At 40.6% G+C, this 22522-nt stretch overlaps 1 protein-coding gene across 1 annotated transcript in view; it reads left to right on the top strand.

Moving 5' to 3' along the window:
• rasgrf2b (Ras protein-specific guanine nucleotide-releasing factor 2b) overlaps positions 1-22522 on the top strand; it is a 40240-nt gene that overhangs the window by 14838 nt on the left and 2880 nt on the right. Inside the window, exons 4-26 of the mRNA XM_023414485.2 lie at positions 3461-3550; positions 3714-3850; positions 4948-5064; positions 5248-5327; positions 6326-6519; positions 6676-6785; positions 6874-6992; positions 8004-8164; positions 8280-8346; positions 8883-9019; positions 9564-9646; positions 10001-10249; positions 11808-11900; positions 13764-14257; positions 16546-16671; positions 17720-17809; positions 18374-18480; positions 20005-20117; positions 20223-20283; positions 21003-21106; positions 21608-21692; positions 21795-21992; positions 22424-22503. Coding sequence (XP_023270253.1) covers positions 3461-3550; positions 3714-3850; positions 4948-5064; positions 5248-5327; positions 6326-6519; positions 6676-6785; positions 6874-6992; positions 8004-8164; positions 8280-8346; positions 8883-9019; positions 9564-9646; positions 10001-10249; positions 11808-11900; positions 13764-14257; positions 16546-16671; positions 17720-17809; positions 18374-18480; positions 20005-20117; positions 20223-20283; positions 21003-21106; positions 21608-21692; positions 21795-21992; positions 22424-22503 — 3095 coding nt within the window. The remainder of the gene's footprint in view (positions 1-3460; positions 3551-3713; positions 3851-4947; positions 5065-5247; positions 5328-6325; positions 6520-6675; positions 6786-6873; positions 6993-8003; positions 8165-8279; positions 8347-8882; positions 9020-9563; positions 9647-10000; positions 10250-11807; positions 11901-13763; positions 14258-16545; positions 16672-17719; positions 17810-18373; positions 18481-20004; positions 20118-20222; positions 20284-21002; positions 21107-21607; positions 21693-21794; positions 21993-22423; positions 22504-22522) is intronic.

The raw sequence follows: 22522 nt of genomic DNA on the forward strand, positions 1-22522 counted from the left end.
CACACCTTCCTCAACCACACTGTTGGATCAGGAGGTGGAGGAAGAGGCAGAAATGACTGAATTAAAGCATAATCAGGCTGTGATGGAAATGTAAACACGTCTTTTGCCAACTGACATCTATCACTCCTATGGTATCACTCTGCTAGCTGCTACTACGGGGTTAGCTAGTCATCACAAATAATATTTGATTGGATTTATTCATTCAATTCACAATAGTTTTACAGGAAGAGGAAAGAGAGGGGTTTCATAAAAAAGCTTTGACATGTATTTGATATATTTGAACACAGGGACACAGGATTAGAACTTGGGAGAATTTATTTCACCTCATGCCTTTAAGAAGTTTACATTTGGTTGTAACTGCCCTAACAAATAGACCATAGTCTTTGCCAAAGGTAACAATCCTAGTAATTAAGACCACATTTCCCATAAACCTTCCTTTATTGTAGCTTTTTTCAGGCACTGGAATATGGAATACATGCACAAAGTTGGCATCACTCACTCACTCGCTCACTCGCTCACTCACTCACTCACTCACTCACTCACTCACTCGCTCACCAGCACACACACCACATAGCTCTTTGATTACTCTCCTGTCATGAATCATGTGAGGACTAATCCAAGAAGAAACACATGTATATAAGTATACCCATAACACTATGGGTGTGCATTTTCTGTGTGTGTGTGTGTGTGTGTGTGTGTGTGTGTGTGTCTCTTCTTACAGTTGTGTTTATGGCAGTGCTGATGTGGGTGTGAATGTTGCTCTCTCTCCTCTGAGCGTAGGAGGAGAAGCCCACTGCTCAATTAAGACAACCCATCAGTTTCCTTACAAACAGCCACTGAACCATTACGCTTATCGAACGCAACACGTTTCTGTTCTGCTGTCACAGCACAATAAATCAGACGTGCACGTTCACACACACCACACAACTGACCTCTACATCGTTAATCAGAACTAATTACGATTCTCTTTCTCTCTCCCTCTCTCTCTCTCTCTCTCTCTCTGTCTCTCTCTCTCTGTCTCTCTCTCTCTCACACACACATACAAACACAACAGCAGGTAATTATTGGTTTATTGTAATTATATCAATAGCTCTAATCTTCTCTGAAGTAAACAATAAGTGAGCACTTTCGATCCTGACATCAATGTCAAACTGTTGAAACAAGCATGTACCTGAACGTCACTTAGATTAGGGCTGAACAATGATTCAGTATCATTGTTTATTGTCTGCCCCTGACAATATATATGAATATAATCATGTTATCATTAGACAAATTTCTTGTGTCCAAATTAATAACTTCAAGCAAAAACTAGCAAAATGACTTACTAACATGTTCGTTTAACAAATTTGAAAAGTTTGTCTTTAACCACATTAGCCAGCTCTAAGTTAGAGAGCTTGTGTGTTTGCAGGAGTTGTATCAAACTTACTTGGGAAAGTTTCATTTTATGAGTCAGTGATCTCTGAATAATTATTAAAATCTTTCTGTGAAAGTTTCCTGGAAAAAAACAAACATTCTCCATATATGTTGAATTGTGTACTGGCCTGTAGAGAGATTTCCCATTTTTGCATGTTGAGCTGACCTAACAAAAACACTCTATGTTTCACTTCCAATTAACTGGATTTATTTGCATCAGCTGAACCAAATACAGTGAGTCTTGATAGGAAAATAAGAAACTATGACATGATTAGTGAATTGTTCATAAATTGTGGACCAGTAAAATAAAACATTACCATTACAGTGTTTTAAAATGTAACTGCTAATTGGAGATTTGCTGTGATTTGCCAGATCATTGAGTGTCTCTGTTGTACCAGATGAGAAGTGGTTCCTATGTGTGTATTCTGTAATGTAGCGCAGAGATGGCCAGAAGGCAATGCAGAGTTATTCTTAAGGTACAGGTGTTTGACTGAAATCGAATTCTGGTCCAGGCAGCAGTTGGCCACAGGGGACGCCATTTACGCATCGGGCCAGCTGCTAACATTTCCATAAATCACACCCCCAAAGTCATTTCCAATTCGGTCTCTGCTCATCTGTCAATAGTCGCTTGTATAAACATTTTGCTCGTGTGCACTATTTCTTTCTTTGGGAGGAAATCACACTATGTTGAATGGATTAGTCTGTTACGCTGCTTTTAGTTGTAATTCTCCCTTGGAGCAACAAGTGTGGCACTGCTCACATCTACACACTGTTATTATATCTCATTGGCAGGATACAGTGAGCCAGGTTCATAATGAAAATGCTAACGAAAGACGTTTTATATTAGGAAACATCTGCCTGTGTAATGGGGCGGCTCATGAAAAAAGGATTAGACTTTGAGTGCCAGTGTGCAATTGATGATCCATCTCATTAAAACGTACTCTTGTTTGTTTGTTTTATGTGTGTGTTGCTCCGTGTTTATGAATAATTAAACCAACTAGCCACTGTAACTGTCAACACTTGGCAGACGGGCTCCTCTCTGCTGCCATTTGCATGATAGCGCTAGTGAGTAAGAAAATGACGACGAAAGTGTGTGGCTGAAAATGGCTTTGGTTTCATGTTTCATGCTTCTCTCATTATGTGATAAACTGATGTTGTCAAGAGGCCTGGAGGTAAAAACAAACAGGTTAAAGTGATATAGAAGCAGAGCCAGTCGTAACCAGAAGGCAGTGTTGCCAAGGAAAACCTTTTACCAGCAACGTCTGAAATTCATCAGTGGTTTTTACAGAGAAGTGGTTCTATCTATTATTAGGTCTACAATGTGAAGTGAGGTTTTTTTTCCAACAGCTGAATGATATTTTGAGCCTGGCTCGCTCCCTTTGTGATGTGTCTCATGTACGGCTCACTTTTCAAACCCGGTAGATGACGTTAAATTTGTGGTAGGTGGTTGGTTTTTTCTCACCTGCAGCGAGTAAATGTCACATGTCTAAAGGTTAATCTGACTCTGCTGTCTGAAGACACTATTTCATGAGTGTAAAAATGATACAAGAACCGACATAATTAAATAGATTGGCTCGTTAAGAGGCTTTTATATTATGGTTTCCGTAGATTGGTTTCTGCTAGAAATAGAGCAGCAGTGGATTATACTTCGTCTTCAGTTCCTGCTGTGCCCTACAATGCTCTACCGGTGATCAGGCACATATAAGCCTTAATTTGCTTACTGTCACCAGCTGATAGCAGCCCCCCCCCGTCTCTGTCATTCTCTGTTTCTGAATGAAGGCACCAGATTGTCAAAGATGAGGAAGTCTGATGTCTATCTGGTGAAAACATAACAGTTCACTGAGCACCAGTGAATGACTATCACCTACACAATATTCAAACAAATGGCTGCTGGTCCCATTCGGAGTATAATATCCTCATCACTGAAACCCTATAACTTTATACCTCAGAAGACCGTTGCCTCTATTTAATGTGATTTAATTTAATGTGTCTTTTGGGCGCAGGTTTAATCACCCACATTTCTTTCTCTTAAAATTTCTCTTCAAAGATTGTAGCTCTGAACAAAACCAAGGAGCGAATGCGGCCTTACCATATCAACCATGAAAATGAAGACCCAGACATCAAGAAAATCAAAAAGGTAAATAAACCAACTCTATGTGTTCAGATATTGTAGAATCTAAGTTTCATGTATTTATGGTTGCTGTAAAGTGAGATCTCTAATTCATCATTTGCTCGCATGTTGCTATGCCAGGTGTGCTCCACGCACCTTTGTCTAAGCTTGCCTTTTTGTATCTACTCAGGTGCAGAGTTTCATGCGGGGCTGGCTCTGTCGGAGGAAGTGGAAGATCATCGTTCAGGATTACATCTGCTCCCCTCACGCTGAGAGCATGAGGAAGAGGAACCAGATCGTCTTCAACATGGTGGAGGCGGAGACAGAGTATGTAAATTTACATTATGCCTAGAGTGGTACAGTAGCTCCCACTGTAGATACTTGTCACTGTTGTCGAGCTTTGCAGTACATGATGTTATCTCACTTCACATCTCACATCAGGGAAGGATCTACATGATGTGTTGTACTGTAAGCACTGTGCAGTAGGATTGGATTATATGATGATAAATACTATGAAGAGACAGAGATTTGTCAGATATTTATGTTATAACATGTAAACTGAAGTAGATATCACTTTAATATATCTTGTTGTATGAGATCATTCCACACAATTCTGCAAATCAAACTTCTCTGTATTTTTATGATTTTTTTATTGGATTAGATTAAACTGAATCACAGTCACATTAACAGACTCTAACTGGCAGACAAAACCACTTCCTCTTATTCAGACAAATCAGATCTCCTGATTTGAGGCTTTGAGGGTTTGTGTCTGCACCAAGTTAAGCTGTGATGACTGAATAACACCTGGTGCTGTAATGAGTTATGAGTGAAATATATTTGACTAAACTGAGTTGTATATAATGCAGGAGTAATAGAGTGCTGAGGCCCAAGGCCCCTTTTACAAAAGTGTTATGTGAACACTGCTCACACACTGATTGCTGGTGGTGGTAGCTTCACATTACACAATATACCATCGCTCGCAATTATCTCATGTTGCAAATCACAACTTGCATGTAGCAAAGTTGGTGAAACAGGCCCCTGGTGACTTCAAAAGATACTTTCACACAGATCATTAGTAGTGTGCACAGTATGTACAGTAGTGGGCAAACAGGGTAAGACCTTAGTTATCCACTACTCTCTGCTATAAAACAAATAAAAAGAAATTCTATCATCAAACTGTAAGATAACATTTAAAGCATATTACAAAATTACCAAAAAACAAAATCAAACTATTAGATATTAATATTGTCTTCATGGCACATAATTGCTCATATATGTGTTGAGGAGAAAAATAGTTCCTACAACATTATAGTCTGCTGTAAAGCCAGATGGTTTTATAATGTAGGTCATGAATATTAATCTTTTTCTCTTTGTCCGTGTGTGTGTGTGTGTGTGTGTGTGTGTGTGTGTGTGTGTGATGACAGGTACGTCCACCAGCTGTACATCCTGGTCAACTGTTTCCTCAGACCTCTGAGGATGGCCGCCAGCTCCAAGAAACCCCCCATCAGCCATGACGATGTCAGCAGCATCTTCCTCAACAGGTGTGTATGTCTGTGTGAATGTGTTCATCCAACATGTTTTGTCTGTCTAATTTCTTCATTGAACTGAATCATTCAAGTGTTAATTATGTTGGAGGCACAAGCAGAGGCACATGTTGAGGATTTAAAAAGAAGAATTAAACCTCTTTTGTCATTTTGTTTTCACATTTCATTTAAATTGTTCAGCGAGACCATCATGTTCCTACATGAGATTTTCCACCAAGGCTTAAAGGCAAGGATAGCCAACTGGCCAACTCTGGTGCTGGGTAAGCTGTTGCTTAAATGCACACAATACACAGAACACACAAATACACACTGTGTGCATACTGTTTGCTCTGCAGCTACTCAGTGACATCAAGGTCATGTTTTCAGTGGTTCTCCACATCCAGTTTGTCTCATTCAAACATCAGCCTTGACGTCTTTCTGCCTCATACAAACACACACACACACGCTCTCATTTCCCTATCTCAGTCTGCAACACGCACAATCATTGTCTTGACAGACAATGACCACTCAGACCAGAAGGCATCCCACGATTTCACCTCCTAAAACAGAAGCGCCTTCAACAGATAAGCATCACCTAGGAGACAGACTGCTGAAAGACGTGGCAGCAAATTACTTGTGACAAATTCAGAAAGAAAAGGGTCCACTGATTAAACCTGCCACTCTTATCTGACTCCTTGTTTCAGGTGGACGCTGAATGGAGATTTTTGAGCAGTAACAGTATGTTTTACATCAAGTCAATTTGATGTAACATTTGATGTTTCTTATTTATATTGTTATCAAAAATATTTAGCCTCCAAAATAATATGCTTTTAACATACACATACACAAATGATATACCAATATACCGATATAATGGAGGCATAATTTGGTTCTCCGCAGTGACTTAAAGGAGCTATTTGTAAGTTTTGCTATTGCTACATAGCCAACATTAGGATTAACAGCTGTTTACTTACCAAACTAGAAGAAATGTTCACAGTTCAGCATCAAACTTCATTCTTTTACTTGCAGTGGAAAGATGTTAACTCTAAAACTGCATCACGTCTTTTCTTGTAGGCTACTTTAGTTGGCACGCTAATCAGCTAGCCCCGGCCCGTCTCGTCACTTTCTGATAGCGACTCACTGCAGCCTCCAAACTGTCCCAAAGACGTAGTGCTGCTCAGATGCTCTAGATGTTTTGATATGAATTGAAACATCTAAAGGGCCGAAAACATTTCCACAGTACTGTATACTGTATATGTGTGTGTGCTTTTGTTTCTAGCTGATCTATTTGACATCCTCCTGCCCATGCTGAACATCTACCAGGAGTTTGTGAGAAACCATCAGTATAGCCTGCAGGTTTTGGCCAACTGTAAGCAGAACAGAGACTTTGACAAGCTGCTGAAACAGTATGAGTCCAACGCTGCCTGTGAGGGAAGGATGCTTGAGACCTTCCTCACGTACCCCATGTTCCAGGTAGAGCTTGGGCACCCACACACATTTGGTTTTCACAAATATACCACAGCACAAATGCAATAAAAGTTTTGTCACCATCTATTGCCACCAATACAAACTGTCGTTTTTAAAAATTGTTCATGTGTTTTAAAAGCCTCTGTTTCATATTAATTTTAGATTCCCCGCTACATCATCACCTTGCATGAGTTATTGGCACACACACCTCATGAGCATGTGGAGCGCAAGAGTCTTGAATTCGCCAAGTCCAAATTAGAGGAACTGTCCAGGTGTGTATCTTGTTGTCAGAATGATCAACTCTCCAGATTCATTTTGATATTGAATACTGAACTAACTGGTGTGTTTGTGTGTGTCCAGAGTAATGCATGACGAGGTGAGTGACACGGAGAACATCCGGAAGAACTTGGCGATAGAGAGGATGATAGTGGAGGGCTGTGACATCCTGCTGGACACAAGCCAGACCTTCATCAGGCAGGGTGAGCCTTCATCTGCTGCCAGCACTGCTCACCAGACAGGAAATCTCTGGAGGTTTACTTCACAGTCACGTCCACCTGTCTGCCAACTTGTGCTCACAGAGCGCAGACATGGCACTTTTGTGGAGCTCAGTCACTGAATCATGACATTAGCTACTGTAATACTTTCTACAAGAGGGGAGATTTGGCTGTCTGTCAGCTCGCCCAGTAAAAATGTGATTCTACAAATCTGTTGTGGTGGTAACCTCTGCAAGACGTTTTTGTGAGGGGATAGTATCAGGTGTTGTACTGACAGTTTGATCACATCTCTAGTGTCTGTTACAGTTTCCTACATGAAATTGCCAGACTAACTAGACTTCCACCACTAAAAGTCCTCATTCTTTCACCGTCCACATAAATGGATTACCTCTGATGACTCAGGTCTTAGCGTGGTGTCGTGGTGCCAGAACAAACAGCCTAATCTAATAAAGCAAAGTCATTCTTTATCTCAAATGCACTAAATAAATTGTATTTCATTTGCCATCACTGACCTGAAGTGACAAGTGGTTAGTGGGATGGTCTCAGGAAGTGACAGGTTCAAATTCTGTTGTGTTTTTGAGAAATAAAAAATTCATATCTGCACTGGTGGCCACCAAGAGGTATTGTAATTACTACAGTTTGCAAAGACTGTCTGTCTCCTTCCTGCTGTAATTGAGCCACAGTTCTGGAGATGAAGCGCCAATGCCAGTTTTGACAGTGCGTGACTTCTACTGATCCTGTCAGCTTTTTCATTCGCTTAAGAAGAGAGAAAATGTTGCAACTAAATCTGCACGTTTCAGTGATCTCCTCCTTAGTTTTATTTTGGCTCTGGCAGGTGCACACACCAAATGCATCTATGCAGAAGTTTTTATATGTGTTTTTACAGTTTTTTAAACATGCATGTTTGTGCCACTGGAAAAGCTTAGTAAAGCCAGCCTCAGCTTAGTGTCAGCTTAATGAAATGTAATGTAATCCTGTGCCCCTCCTGCTCTCCAGGCTCTCTGATCCAGCTGCCATCAGTGGAGCGAGGGAAGCTAAGTAAGGTCCGCTTGGGTTCTCTCTCTCTGAAGAAGGAAGGGGAAAGGCAGTGTTTCCTTTTTACCAAGCACTTCCTCGTCTGCACACGCAGCTCCGGGGGGAAACTGCACCTTCTCAAGGTGAGAACACCTTTACCTCTGCAGTTTGAATATGTGAGGAAATTTATTTTATAAATTAATTGTAACACTTAATGTCAATAAATGGTTGTGTATCTTTTCTCTTCAACTCTTGCAGCAAGGTGGAGTTTTGTCCCTGATCGACTGCACCCTCATAGAGGAACCAGATGCCAGTGACGAGGAGTGTGAGTTTACTACATCTATCGTATGAAGCGGTGTGTGCATGTTGGTTGACACACAGGCAGCTCTTAGTGGCTCATTTAGGCCCTCCGCCACTCATAGAGGTTAATTAGATGTCAGACAATAAGTGTTCAGAAATGACTTCCTCTTAAATATCAGATGTTCACCCCTTTAAATGTCAGGTTTTGATCTTTTAACATTACAGCTCGATGATTTTTTTTTTTTCTTCTGTGGATTCATTTTGCAAATAGGGAGATTGATGAAACACCTACAAACACACACACACGCAAACACACACTCACATACATGCAAAAACACACAAACACAGCTGCTGAGACAATCACATGCACATGCACCTTCACCTTCACCACACACTTTCACACTTAAGCCTCAAGGGTGTGCAGAATGGAGATAGTGGGTCTGCTTAATTAACCCTCTGTGTGTGTGTGTGTGTGTGTGTGTGTGTGTGTTGTGTGTATTTCTTTTACTGTTATCATCATTAAGTTCTGTAAAAAGCTCTTTCTTTTCATCTGTCATACAGCTAAAGCTGGTGGTCAGGTATTCGGTCAGCTGGACTTTAAGCTTGTTGTAGAGCCATCGGACTTACCTTCGTTCACTGTGGTGTTGCTGGCACCTTCGCGTCAGGAGAAGGCTGCATGGACCAGTGATATTAGCCAGGTAATACACAAAGTCGCACAAACACACGCCCAGACAAACACAGAATAACAAGAACCTCCAAATAGCAAAAGCACATCTCCGCTGGGCATTGAGAAGGCTTAGTGATAAGTAAACACAGACACGGGTGCAGTTCTCCAGGGGCGGGCTCAGCTCACTGCCTCAGTGCTTGACAAACAGAGTAGCACTATACGAGCGTGTCAGACTGGATTAATTCTTAACAGACAAAAAATACACTGACAGTTTTAAATAGCTTCTTTTTCACACCATATTCTTCTCAGCCAGACTTTTGACATCATGTCAAAACTATTCTTTGCATTTGTTTTGAAAGGGAACACACAGATAAACAAATGAGCGCCAAACAGATTATTTCAAAGTAAATATACAGAATTTAAGTTTCAGACTCCAACAATGAGCTGCTCTGAATATTTTAGTTTAAACAAAAATGAAAATAATTTGCAAATATTGTTGCTTTTCCCCTCTCATTCAGTCATTCTCTCACTTTAATCTCTCATTATGTATCCTCCTTTCCTCTCTGTCCTTGCAGTGTATAGATAATATCCGCTGTAATGGTTTGATGACCAGTGTATTTGAGGAGAACTCCAAAGTCACTGTGCCTCATATGATCAAGTAAGTATGTTTGTGTATGTGAAGAGGAAAACCCATCTCTTCATGCTGGTGTTGCAAAACATGAGTTTATTGGGTGAAAATGTTGCAGTTATGTTGATGAACAGTACATTTTTAGGCTGTATGTTATGTATTATGGTTTTTTTCATATTTCTTTATGCTGATGGTGAAATTTGCTTGACAGTATTATTTGGTATTCACTCTTATTTTTAGCCCCCTTCTTTGAAATAAGTGGGTTTTGTATTCATTTTGTTTTTGCTCAGCTCCTTTCATAACCTTTTCCTTGCTTAGGAGCCCAAACAGTCACCCATGCTCGGTTATGTGTATGTGTATGTGTGTTACGTGTGTATCCATCAGATCCGATGTGCGTCTCCATAAAGATGATGTTGACATTTGCTTCAGCAAGACGCTCAACTCCTGCAAGGTCCCCCAGATCCGCTACGCCAGCGTGGAACGGCTGCTGGAGAGGCTGACCGACCTGCGTTTCCTCTCCATAGACTTCCTCAACACCTTCCTGCACACATACAGGATCTTCACCACGGCAACGGTGGTCATGGACAAACTGGCCGACATCTACAAGAAGCCCTTTTCCTCCATACCTATCAGGTCATACACTGCATTCACACAAATTTACAGTCACAAACACAGATACAGACAGAAATCACACATACTCTACACATTCATTGCCACCAAGGAGGTGATGGTATCTCATAGATCTTCACACAATCTGCTACTACCTGATCTATTTTTTAAATGAACTTATGCACATTTGTCCGTGCCAATTTGTGTGTGTTTGTCTATCTATATTTGTGTTTATATGATTTTGTGTTCATACAAACAGGAATCACACAAGGATGTGTATTGGTGTTTTGTGAGTTTTCTTTTCTTTCTTTTTTCTTTTTTTCTTTTTTTCTTTTTTAATGCGTGAATGATGTAGTCAGGTGTGGGTCAGTGTTTTGGACTTAGCAGGACAGCTTCCACCTATGTCCACAAGGTTAAATACATATTGGCTGAAATACATACCAGCCTGTGTGTGGAGGCCAGCAGAACAGATGCTCCAACAGAGTTTTTGGCACAAGCATAGGAATATATTGTGTGTCAAATGAGAGGTCTTTCTCTCTCTCTCTCTCTCTCTCTCTCTTCCTCTCTGCTTTTCCCATGTTCTCTCTTTCTTATTAGACTCTGGCTGCATCAAGATTGTGTGTTTATATTCCTTCCTCTGCTTTACTTCGCTTAGCTTTTGAACTGGAAAAGCTCTGCCTTTTCCTTTGGCCTGGGGCAGGTTTGTATGCAAAGTTTAACTCACCATGGCCTGTGGCGTCCTTCACTGGAAGAGAACACGAAGGACTCGTGCAGGGACCAGAGGTGTGCAGGAAGTGTGGTGCGGGTGTGTGGGGAAAGTCCCCCTCCTTAAACCTTTACTTAAATAGGTTGTGTCTAATTTTTGTTCTTAATGTCATTACAGTTTGGCACATGAGTAGCCCAAGTGTCCTTCTTTTTTAAATCCTTCATTCTCCAGAGAGACTGTACAATAGCAGCTTTATGAAGTACATTTAATTTATTCCCATAGTCTGTTTATAGTTTTTTGATCTTGTGTGTTTATATTTTATGGCTCTTTATAGTTTTGTGGATGCTGTCTTTCATGTCTTATCTTGGTAATACTAATTTAATGTCTTTTAATGGCTATCTTATGACAAAGATAGGTGAACTGCATTTCCTGTCTTTTACATATGTTTAGATTGAACTTCGAACCTTGAACCTGGAACTAAAATAACCCCTTTGGTTGGCTCTGTTAGAGAGTCTCTGCATGCTACTGTTATGGACACACACATGCTCACACACATGCAGAAATGCAAAGGTTCACAAACATTAACAAAGCTCCCTGCGTCGTTCTTGTACTGGATTTTTTCTCCCTTGTGGTCAGTATGTGTTGATATCTGGGAAATTGAACTCATGCTATAGTTCTCCGACTCACCCCCTCCTCCTCCTCCTCAAACACACCTTTCCTCTTCCAAGAGATTCATTTATCATCTTCCCTCAAACCATCTTCTATCTCCGTCACATCCCCCTACTGGCGTTCACATGTCTCAATCCAACCATCACACCCATCCATTTAATCATTTTTCTGTGTCATCCATCTCTTCGTGTCCCCCTCCAACTACAGGGCGCAGTACCACTCATTTGACCGTCTGTCCATCTCATCCATCTGTCCCGACTACAGCCTGAAGATCAAGAAGATAGCCATGGATCAGTCCAAGTAACCAACTCTTCTCTCTCTCTGTCCTCTTTCCTACTTTTCCTGCCTGTTATTCTCTGGTCTTGGTCTGATTCTTCACCGATGCATGACTTTCCCTTTACTTTGACTTTTTAATGACTTTTTTCTCATTATAAGAGTGAATAACAACTCACAGGCGTCGTAATTTCATTTGTTTTAGACATTTTAGGTCGATGGTACATAGACAGGAATGGGAGAGGGGAAAATATTTTGTAGTCTTCAGTCTGCAGCTGGTCTGTAGCATGTTTTCTCACTGGAGCATCGCTTCCTCAAGGCTGGATTTTCCTTCTGTATCCATATTGATCTTTCTTGTCATTCCTCTTCAGTCTGCTTTGTATCCTTCTGCTGAGCATATTCTGGTGCTTGCTTCCTCTTTCTTCCGGTGCTTGCTTCAGATTTCTTCAGCATTCCTCCTCTCTGCCTTTCATCTATCCTCCTTTCATTTCTCCCCACCCTCTTTCAATCACGGATGCAAATTGTTCTTCTATTTCCTGCTGAATAACAGGCTCATGTCAAAAAATGATGGCTGTGTTTATATATGCATGATTACGCCTCCTTTGATGTAGCTCTGTACACATGACTCTGAGTGGTGTGAATGTCATCATGAAAACTGAAATGCTTGCTGATTAAAACTTTTGCACATTCATTGCCTAGTAAATAAGGCGTTTAAATATTCCAAATGTAACCTTCAATAAAAGATAGATGCTTTTTTTTGCTATTCTAATCTCTGAACTGGATGTATTTTTGTTGATTATAATGTTCCTGTTTCAGGCACAGGATCAGGTGTTTGAGGATATTCAAATCCACACTGGTAGAGCAGTTTTAGACCTTTTTATACATAGTCCCACCAAGACCAAGACATTTTTAGAGCAACTCTAAACAAATGTTTTTTCCTCTGGTCAAGACAGTCGCCTGACTTCAATCAAACTTTACAATGTTTAACTGAAGTCCAAAAGCACCTTAAGGCATAAAGTGTTGAAATTGTAATTATTTCTTTTTTACACATCCAGTAAACATGAAGCAACATTAGCATCCATTTGTCCAATGTAAATCAAGCATTCTCTCTCTCTCTCACACTCTCACACTCTTTCTTTTTTTTAGCTCTGTTTTGGTCACCACCAACTGAGCAAATATCTGGCTCTTTAGCCACTACATTCTACATTATCTTCACTAGCTAGTCACTAACTGTGTCTGTCATCTGTTTGGTTCTGGCCAAGCTTAGTAGGGATTTATCACAACTTTCTCACTGAAAAAAAAACAACAAACAGCACTGATGAGACTGGTGAGAGTGGGTCAAAACAGTAAAGGTCCAGGCCATGAAACCAATAGATTTAGCTGATATGCTATAAAGCTCCGTGGGGCTGAGGGAGCTGAATAGTCTGGTGATGACTCTCTGATGGTCCCTCACATTACATGCAGTCATTTCATGTAAACTTCTCTGACAACTTTCTGTCCCTTAAAATTTGGGAACCATTTATAGAAAGGTCTAAAATTCCTTCACTGTTCATCTGATGTGGATATAAACTATAGGATTAAAAGGACTAAAACTTGTGTCACTTTTTTCCTGAAACACTGTTCAATACTCTTCTCTTCTTTATGAATTGTGATTACACACTATGTCATTTTATTTTGACCCTAAACTAAGCATTTACCTCTAATACATGAAAACTATTTGCTAATAAACCTTTTTACAGTTTAGGGTATAGGGACTAGCATGGTCTTGTTTTGAGCTGCCGAAATCACATGTTTCCTTTTCATCCTTTCCTCCATTTCCCTGCACTCTCTTTTTATTGCTTTTTTAATATCCTATTATTTTGCTAACATATTGCCTACTCCCCCTCTCAGGTCCTTGGAGCTGTTCTTTGCCACCAATCAGAACAACAGAGGTGGTGAGCACATGAACGACAAATCTCCTCGTCTCTGCCGCAAGTTCTCCTCTCCTCCTCCTCTTTCCATCCCGTCCCACACCTCCTCCCCTGTCCGAGCACGAAAGCTTTCCCTCCACTCGCCCATCACTGCCAGGGTTGGAGGCCTGGACCTGACCAGTCCTCTGTCAAACTTCAGTGTCAACCACAACACCTCCCAGTCTGCTGCCAGCAGCCCTACATCTGCCCACACCCCTCAGACCCCAACGCCTCAGACCCCAACCCCAACCACCACTTCTCCCCCTCCGCCTCCCTCCTCCACTTCTCCCCCACCCAACAACTCCAAGCCACAACAAGACCAAGTTCCTCCCGTTCCTACGTCCCCGGACCAGAGTCCCAGCCCGACTGCAGAGGGAGAGGAGGTGCCCAGGATCGACCCCTTTTGTGGGAAACTGCGACGGAGCATTCGTAGAGGTACGTTACAGCGTCTTATTGAATATGAACAGTGCAAATAACCTTACCAAACCCTCTTTTTCATTAGTCAAAAAAGGTTCAATGTATAAACACAAGCAGCCACACAATAACGTCTACTTAAAAATACTGAAAGTGACAAAATTTAGATTTAAACCAGAAAAGATCTGACTAGAGATTTAAGAGTGACAGTAGGCTGAGAAGCATTTTTCACCTCTGACCACGCTGGTCTGTCTTCAGATGTGGTCGGATGTGAGGTTTTTTGCACCTTCAGCCACACCCAACAGTGATGCCATGGTGGAGTGCACCTCTACATCACTGCAGCAAGGACAAGTTAGACCACAGGAGGTCAGAAAAAACAAGATACAGTAGATATTGTCTCACTAAATTTCGGATGCTTTAGTGGTGATATGCATTTAGAAATACAGTCAAGCGATGATTATTGTGCTTTTTACCCATAACTATGACAGTATAAAAGAAATAAAGCCTTAATCCTAAATTTTGTGGGTATGTTAACAAGGTTAAATTAAACAAAACTTTAATGATTGTAATTATTTTGTAGGGCTGTAACAGCCATTTGCAGAATTGTGAATCATTAGCATATTATAAAATTCTCCTACTGTGCTGCTGCACCATGCTTAGCTTATTGTGTGCAGTTTGCTCTGTAAGTATATAAACTATATATTCTCCATAACTGAGCATCCGCATGTGGAGTCTTATTAGCGTATTGAAGTGCTCATAAAGAGCTGGAGGTCACTCATCAAACAACGCAGTGTGAAGTGTTTTCTGTAAGAGCAGAACAGGCGCCTGGTGGGACATCATTATCTCCTTGCATTTGTGTGCTTGAGTCAACTAAGCTGACTTCCCACTGTACATGCTCAGATCTTCTAATGGTGGTGTGACACAGCCCGGACGAGTGAATGGAGAGAGATTGTTATGGCTGTCACAGTATCTGAAGCAGCACGGCAAGGACAAGCTGCAGTTAGACCTTCATTAGCATGTGCTGACACACATACAATGTGTGCGCACGTGCATATGTGTGCGTGCGTGCGTGTGTGTGTGTGTGTGTGTGTGTGTGTGTGTGTGTGTGTGTGCATGAACACATACGTGTGAGATAGCTGCTAACTACTCACTAGGAGACAAAGACCCATTAGCAGCCGTACCATCAAGCCACCTTCACCTCCTCTGCATACTGTCTCTCAGTTTCTTTAGCTCTTTATCAGTTGGTGTATTTGCAGCCGTGTATATATCTATGTCCATACAGTTATTTACATATCTGTCTATTTTTTTTTTTATTGATCTTGCCCTTTCTCTTGGCCTTTTCTCTTTCACCAACAAATTGCTGGTGTGACATTCTGAGCAAATGTTGAAGAGTCGTCAAGTGAAACCTCTCACAGTTTGAGACAATCAGCCTCTCTGTGTCTTTCAAGTTATATCAAAGTGAAATTTGTTTCAATTAAACTTTTATGTTTATTCCCCAAAGCAAAACACCTCAATATATAAACTGTAACAAGAACATCTACAGTAGGGCTACATGTAAGTGGATACTGTGTGGTGTTTACTGTACTTGAGGTCAAACACAAAAATGAATGGTTGACAAATTAAAGGAAAAACCTGAATAAATAAACCGAAGCTCAGCCCAACAGCACACCTGTGGAAGACAGTGCTCTCCACAATTATCATCAAAATACCAAATGAAGGAATATCGATGGAAAAATATTGTTCATCCCTCCAGTAGAGTTCCAGAGATGTTTAGATCTTTGTCAAGGAAAACTGAAGCTGCTGTGGAGGCCTTTGTTGGCCCACACTTTATGTTGATTTTTCCTCTAATTTGTCATCCATTTGCTCTGTATATTCTGGTTCAGTTGTAATATTTTCTAATATGCCAAGACACACTTGAATTATTGGTTCTTTTCTGGTCACTGTGTTTATGTATTTGTGTTGGAGTGCCTGTCCCTAAGGCTAAGTATATGTTTGTATTAAAAAAAAAAATCAAAAGAATTCTGGTTGGACATTTGCTGAGTGAATCAAATATCAAAAGCAGGCATGTGATGTGAATGCAGGCACACACACACACACACACAGATCAGCATACACTTGCACACAAGCACTTGAGCACACACAGAAAATGTGCAGGGAGCAAATACAAGTCGTGATGTTATCCACTAGTTATACTGAGTGATTCTTAAGTATAATAGTTCTTCATTCCAGTGGAGCAGCAACAGTAATGACCATAACCATCATCATCATCATTATTGCTACTCTTGTTCTTCTCCTCTCCTCCTGTCTAGCTGTTCTGGAGTCAGTGTCGCTGGAGAAAATCATCCCAGAGTCTCCTCAGAGCAGTGAAGCAGGTGACATGTCTCCATGTCGCTCTCCCTCCACACCTCGACACCTCCGATACAGACAGCCTGGAGGTAAGAGTGTGTGTGTGTGTGTGTGTGTGTGTGTGTGTGTGTGTGTGGTTTATGACTCATAATTAGACCACAATGTCATAGCCAGAGGCCTTTGCAGTGGGCAGTGCTGTGCCCACTGACGGGCTGCTCTGGACCCTGGAGGCTGACATCTTTGGTACAGCAGCATAATACAAACCTCAAACACCAGGGTATAAATGGGCCCTGTGTGTTTGTAAGAGTGTGTGTATGACTGTAAGTGTCTTAGGAAGGTTTTCCTTGAGGTGTGCCCGGTGAAATAGACTTCCTGGATGACATTAAGGAGAGTCTATCCTGTATGTTGTCCAGCTGCAGAGTGATCACAATGAGTATTCCTATATGGTTGTTGGAAATATTGCCAGTAATGAGAGATGTATTTATGGTCTGCATTGTGCCTGTACCAAAAATGACAACGTTGATGATTGTCAGTGAAGATAGAGATAATAAATGAGGAACAGGTAAATTTTTAGATCTGTAATTTGCATCTATAATTTCTAGAAAGTATTTTCCAAACACTCACAAACACCAATACAAATATATATTTTTTGTCTTTTTTACATGTTTATGCCCAATGTAATAAATACATGAGCTAAATAAAACTGGCCATTGTTTTCAAACAATGTGCTGTCTGAGCATAAATTACTGTTTAGCCATAGCAATCAAATTTGTCATAGTGCTTACTAGGACGTACAGTAGCCTGTAATTTACAGAGTATACTTTTAATAATATACCTTTGTTTTTTTTAAACAGTCTTTTGCATGAATAATGAGACAAATGTTGTTGTATACAAATGTATTTCAGTTACCACAATAGACAATTTGACATTTATAAAAATAAAAAAAAAAGATGAGAAAACAGTCATAATACACAGTTATTTTAATTTGTGGCCATTGTAATCAAGTCTCATCATGTCAAAATGAAATTAAAGTTAATTTATAGTCACTCGTTGTCTCCTACCTGAATGATAAACAGTGGTAAAATTTATAACATTACTGTGGGTCTTGATGATAATTATGTGTTTGTGTGTCTGCAGGCCAGTCAGGGGAGAACTCACGCTGCTCAGTCTCTCCTGCCTCGGCCTTCGCAATCGCCACAGCCGCCGCAGGACATGGTACACCACCAGGTATGAGTGTACACACACACACACACACACACAGACACACACACACACACACAGATTAAACGTACTGTAAAAGCAGATAGTTTTGTTTTTATCTGTCCAGATATCAGATTGATACCCCCAATGAAATAGATATGAAATGAATTGATTGCAGGTCAAAGAATGGAAAAAAATGTGTTCAAAAAATTCACTCTGCAGAAACACTGTCCTGCTTACTGTGGATAGTCCATATACTACACTCTTGTGTGAACAGTTTTCATCGGAAGTCATTTTCTGTAAAAGAAGTAGTACATATGAAAATGGTTTACCTTCATTTTTTTGACCCGTTAAAAAACACTGCTGCACGTGATGTCTCTATATTAAAACTCTGAAAGGGACGTTTTAATGTAAACACATCTGCAAAAGTTTGAAAGACTTTTAATAAAGAATTTCTGTCTGATACTGTTACTTTTTCATTCAGGTAGTTTGAACACTTTTGATGGATCTTGCTTTTATTGGTGTATTATAATACAGTAGATCATCATGCGATAATAACTCTGTGGCTCTTCTTTTCGTCTCTTTTTCCAGTCTTTACTAACTCTGAAAGAACTTGTGATAAAGAGTTCATCATCCGTCGAGCTGCAACCAACAGAGTTCTCAACGTGCTGCGCCACTGGGTCTCCAAACACTCACAGGTCTGTCTCCACCCACCACAGTGTGTGTGTGTGTGTGTGTGTGTGTGTGTGTGGGTGTGTATCCCGTGTTTTGGTGTTTTGCTGGGGTGATCAAGTCTGTGGTCTCATTAAAGCAGGTGTCTGATACGTTCTCTCTCTGCTCCGTTGCTCTCGCTTGAGCATGTAAACAGCCCCATGCACACAAACACACACCGCATATTGTTGCCGTGTCAGTTGGACGAAGAGCTCAGCCCGCCTCAGTCCACCTACCTACTCCTCTGCTAAACAGCCAGTGTTGCCTCTAATGAATTGAATATCAAGGTAATTGCCTGACTCCCTGCGTAGAGGTGCTTCCAGTCTAACTACATCGATCTGTTTTATGTATTTTTCTTCAATAATACAAAACGCTGCGATGACAGGTCAGCTTTAGCCGGCTTATTAACACACAGACAAGCACAAACACACACATATACACCCACTCAAATTTTTCTATCGGAGGCCAAAGAACAACGAGCTTGTTAAAACCGACCTTTGAACGGGAGTTGAACTGAAGTGGAAGAGGAGAGAGAGGAAGAGGAGGGAAAGGGGGTGTAAAGAAGAATGGAGGGAATGAGGAGGCTCACGAAGAGGAAAGAAAAGATTATGCAGCAGTGACAGATGATTGGTCAGATATTGGAGATGAGAGGAAGTCGTAATGGAGAGAAGAATGGAATTACGGGTAGTTTATATATGTAATCCCATGGTCTGTGTTTGTCTTGTACTTCTATTAGAGATGATATGACATATGTTATGAGACTATACATTTGTCAACCATCAGATATTTTGCCACAGGGTTTTATACTGTGGTATCATCTCTCTTCATATCTAATAGTACCAGGAGAAATTTTATAGCAGTATTGAATTTTTATTCTTTTGTTGTTGTTTATTTTTACTGTTAACTGCATAGTTACTTACTCATAACTACTTTTGGTATGTGGCTAAGCACTGTGAAAATATTGAGATGGCTTTTGCAATGAGGTTTATTTTAATGAACACCACAACAGTTGGATGAAAGAACTCTGACACTAAACGTAATACACCCACTTCAGTGTGTTATGGTGCATCAGTCCGCCAACCCAAACAGTTACTGAAACTTCAGGCAAGTTGCACAGCGTTATGTAATTCCTCATCTACAAACAAGAATATTCTTTTAACTATAATATTGCCATCAATTAAATTACGTCAAATATCCCGAATAAACATTAAATAAATCTTCAGAAAAAAAATCTCATCTCACATTACTAGTTATCACAAGAAATCACTATCAGTGTCACTATCTAAAATGAAATACACCCTGATAGAGGATTTTGTTCACTACTAACTTCTATCTTTGTGAGGACCAGTTTGAGTTTTAGACTTTAAGACTAAGAAAAATTTTACTTCTTTGGTTGAGGTCTAGTTTTAGTGTTTAGATCAGAATTAAGTTGAGGTAAATGTTAGGGTACTCGTTGAGTTTGTCTGTGAGGGTCCTTTCAGGTATACAGGTTCCATTGTGTTCGTGTTTAGGACTTTGAGATGAATGGGGAGCTGAAGATGTCAGTGATCTGTCTCCTGGAGGAGGTGCTCAGAGATCCAGACCTTCTGCCTCAGGAGAGAAAAGCTACTGCCAACATACTAAGGTACAACACATACACACACAAATACGCACAAATCTGCTGCACATGTATGAAGCACTTGACTATAACACTTTCCTACACACTCTTCTGTACTCCTCTTTCTTGTAGTGCCCTTTCTCAAGATGAGCAGGATGATGCCCAGCTGAGGATCGAGGACATCTTACAGATGGTGAGAAAACTGCAGCACATCGAATCTTTAATAGCTTTTTAAGCCATTGAATGCATCTTGTTATGATGTTATGATTAGCTACATATTATTCTGTTGGATCAATTAAGGAGTAATATTTTATAGTATAAAAGGAGAAATTCTACCTTTTGCTGCATGACATAAACGTCTTGTTACTGCTGAATGACATCACGTTCAATTTGAATTTGAATATTTATGTGGCTCTCTGTGGGATTACGTGGTTTTATGAAACTGGCCTCCCTAATGTATTTACACATTAATACACACCTCCCCTAATTTCCTGGTACTCCCCTCTGCCAGTTCCTACAATGAAAACAATCAGGACTCACGAGCGCCTCTGGTTAATGGTCTCGGCTTAATAATGATTGGGAATCACAAAGAGACACATGTTGCCTTTGTAAGAAGTGAAAAGCCTCTGTCAGTACACACTGTCCTCTCCTCGAAGCAGAGGGGGTAAATGCACCCTCTCCTGACTGTGACCGTCTCTAGGGAACTGTCAAATGTAATAAAACAGATTCATAGTAATTGTAACCAGCTTCTTTATTAGATATTTATATCTCTTTGTTATTTGTGTTTTGTGTTATGATGTGAGTATTTGTTTATGACTCTGTTTGTCTTTGTGTGTGTGTGTGTGTGTGTGTGTGTGTGTGTGTGTGTGTGTGTGTGTGTGGGTGCATATCTGTGTGTATGTGTGTGTTTAGGCGGATTGTCCGAAGGCCGAGTGTTTTGAGTCTCTCTCGGCCATGGAGCTGGCTGAACAGATCACTCTGCTGGATCACATTGTCTTCAGGAGCATTCCTTATGAGTCAGTCCTGTCATCACACACTCACACTGTCGCCTGCATCAGGCCAAACAAAACAGGAATCACTTTTATGGATGCTAAATCCTCATTCTATCCCCATCTAATATAATGCCATCTCTCAAAAATCTGTAAGAGACAGATTATCCAGTTCTTTGATTTGTGATATTTAAAAGATAGACAGATAGCTTTTAGATAATTAAAACTAGAAGCAAAGCTGTTTTGAAGTTTCTCAAACATTTAGATTTTGGCGGGATGGCAATAAAAGAGTTCCATCCAACAATAACCAACCGATCACCATGCAGCTCTTGATTTCTCTTGATTTCACGAGACCCCTCTTTCTTTATGGTGCTCAATCATTTCAAGAAATCCTGAAAAAGGGTGATAATATCTGTAAGTCACAGACTTTTGTTAATGTAACTTATATCTTGGGAGATTACTGTGCTATATTTTAGACAGTGTGATCTCATGCGGACCTCTGGGATGTCTCTGTCCTCCTTCTCTCAGAGAGTTCCTGGGCCAGGGCTGGATGAAGGTTGATAAGACAGAGCGGACGCCCTTTATCATGAAAACTAGCCAACACTTCAATGATGTAAGCTCTTTCAGTGTCTTTAAGCACATTTTGTGTGCCTGACCCCACTGTCACTCTCCAGTAAGTATCCTTTTATATTCTCCCCTGGTTTCCTTTCTGAAGATGAGTAACCTGGTGGCATCACAGATTATGACACACACCGATGTGGGCTCGAGGGCCAACTCCATCGAGAAGTGGGTTGCTGTGGCTGACATCTGCCGCTGTCTCAACAACTACAACGGAGTGCTGGAGATCACATCTGCTCTCAATCGCAGCGCCATCTACCGCTTGAAGAAGACTTGGGCTAAAATCAGCAAACAGGTGGAATAATTCTCCATCCATCCATGTAAAGTTTTTCTAAGCATAGAGGATTAGAAGAAAGTTCTTTTGTCTCTTTAATGTCTATAAATGAATGTCTCCTGGTAGCATTGATGTCATTAGAGAGTTCAGAGAAAAGACAATGCAGAAAAGCATTTGCTCGTCATGTGTGGTATCTTCTCCTGGCTTCATTCTGATGAACACTAAATCAATTAAAGCCATAATCATCCAATCACCAGACAGTCTGTCTCTCCACTAAGCCATTCTGCCTCTTCAGGACTGAGGCAAATTAGGTTTTGTCATTTTATTACTATTATCATCATCTTTTATCAAGAGTAAGTGGATCTTGGGTTAGTGCAAACGTCTTATTTGTCCCCAATTGTTCATAATGATCTTTAAACTGATTTTGAATGCGTATTTCTCGTCTTTCCCAGACTAAAGCCCTGATGGACAAACTTCAGAAGACCGTGTCCTCTGAGGGAAGATTTAAAAATCTGAGGGAAACTTTGAAAAAGTGAGATTTTTCTAAAATG

This window comes from Seriola lalandi, unplaced genomic scaffold (assembly GCF_002814215.2).
Source record: "Seriola lalandi dorsalis isolate HSWRI2012SDOR001 ecotype SW California unplaced genomic scaffold, Sedor1 jcf7180002054529, whole genome shotgun sequence".
Lineage (NCBI taxonomy): Eukaryota > Metazoa > Chordata > Actinopteri > Carangiformes > Carangidae > Seriola > Seriola lalandi.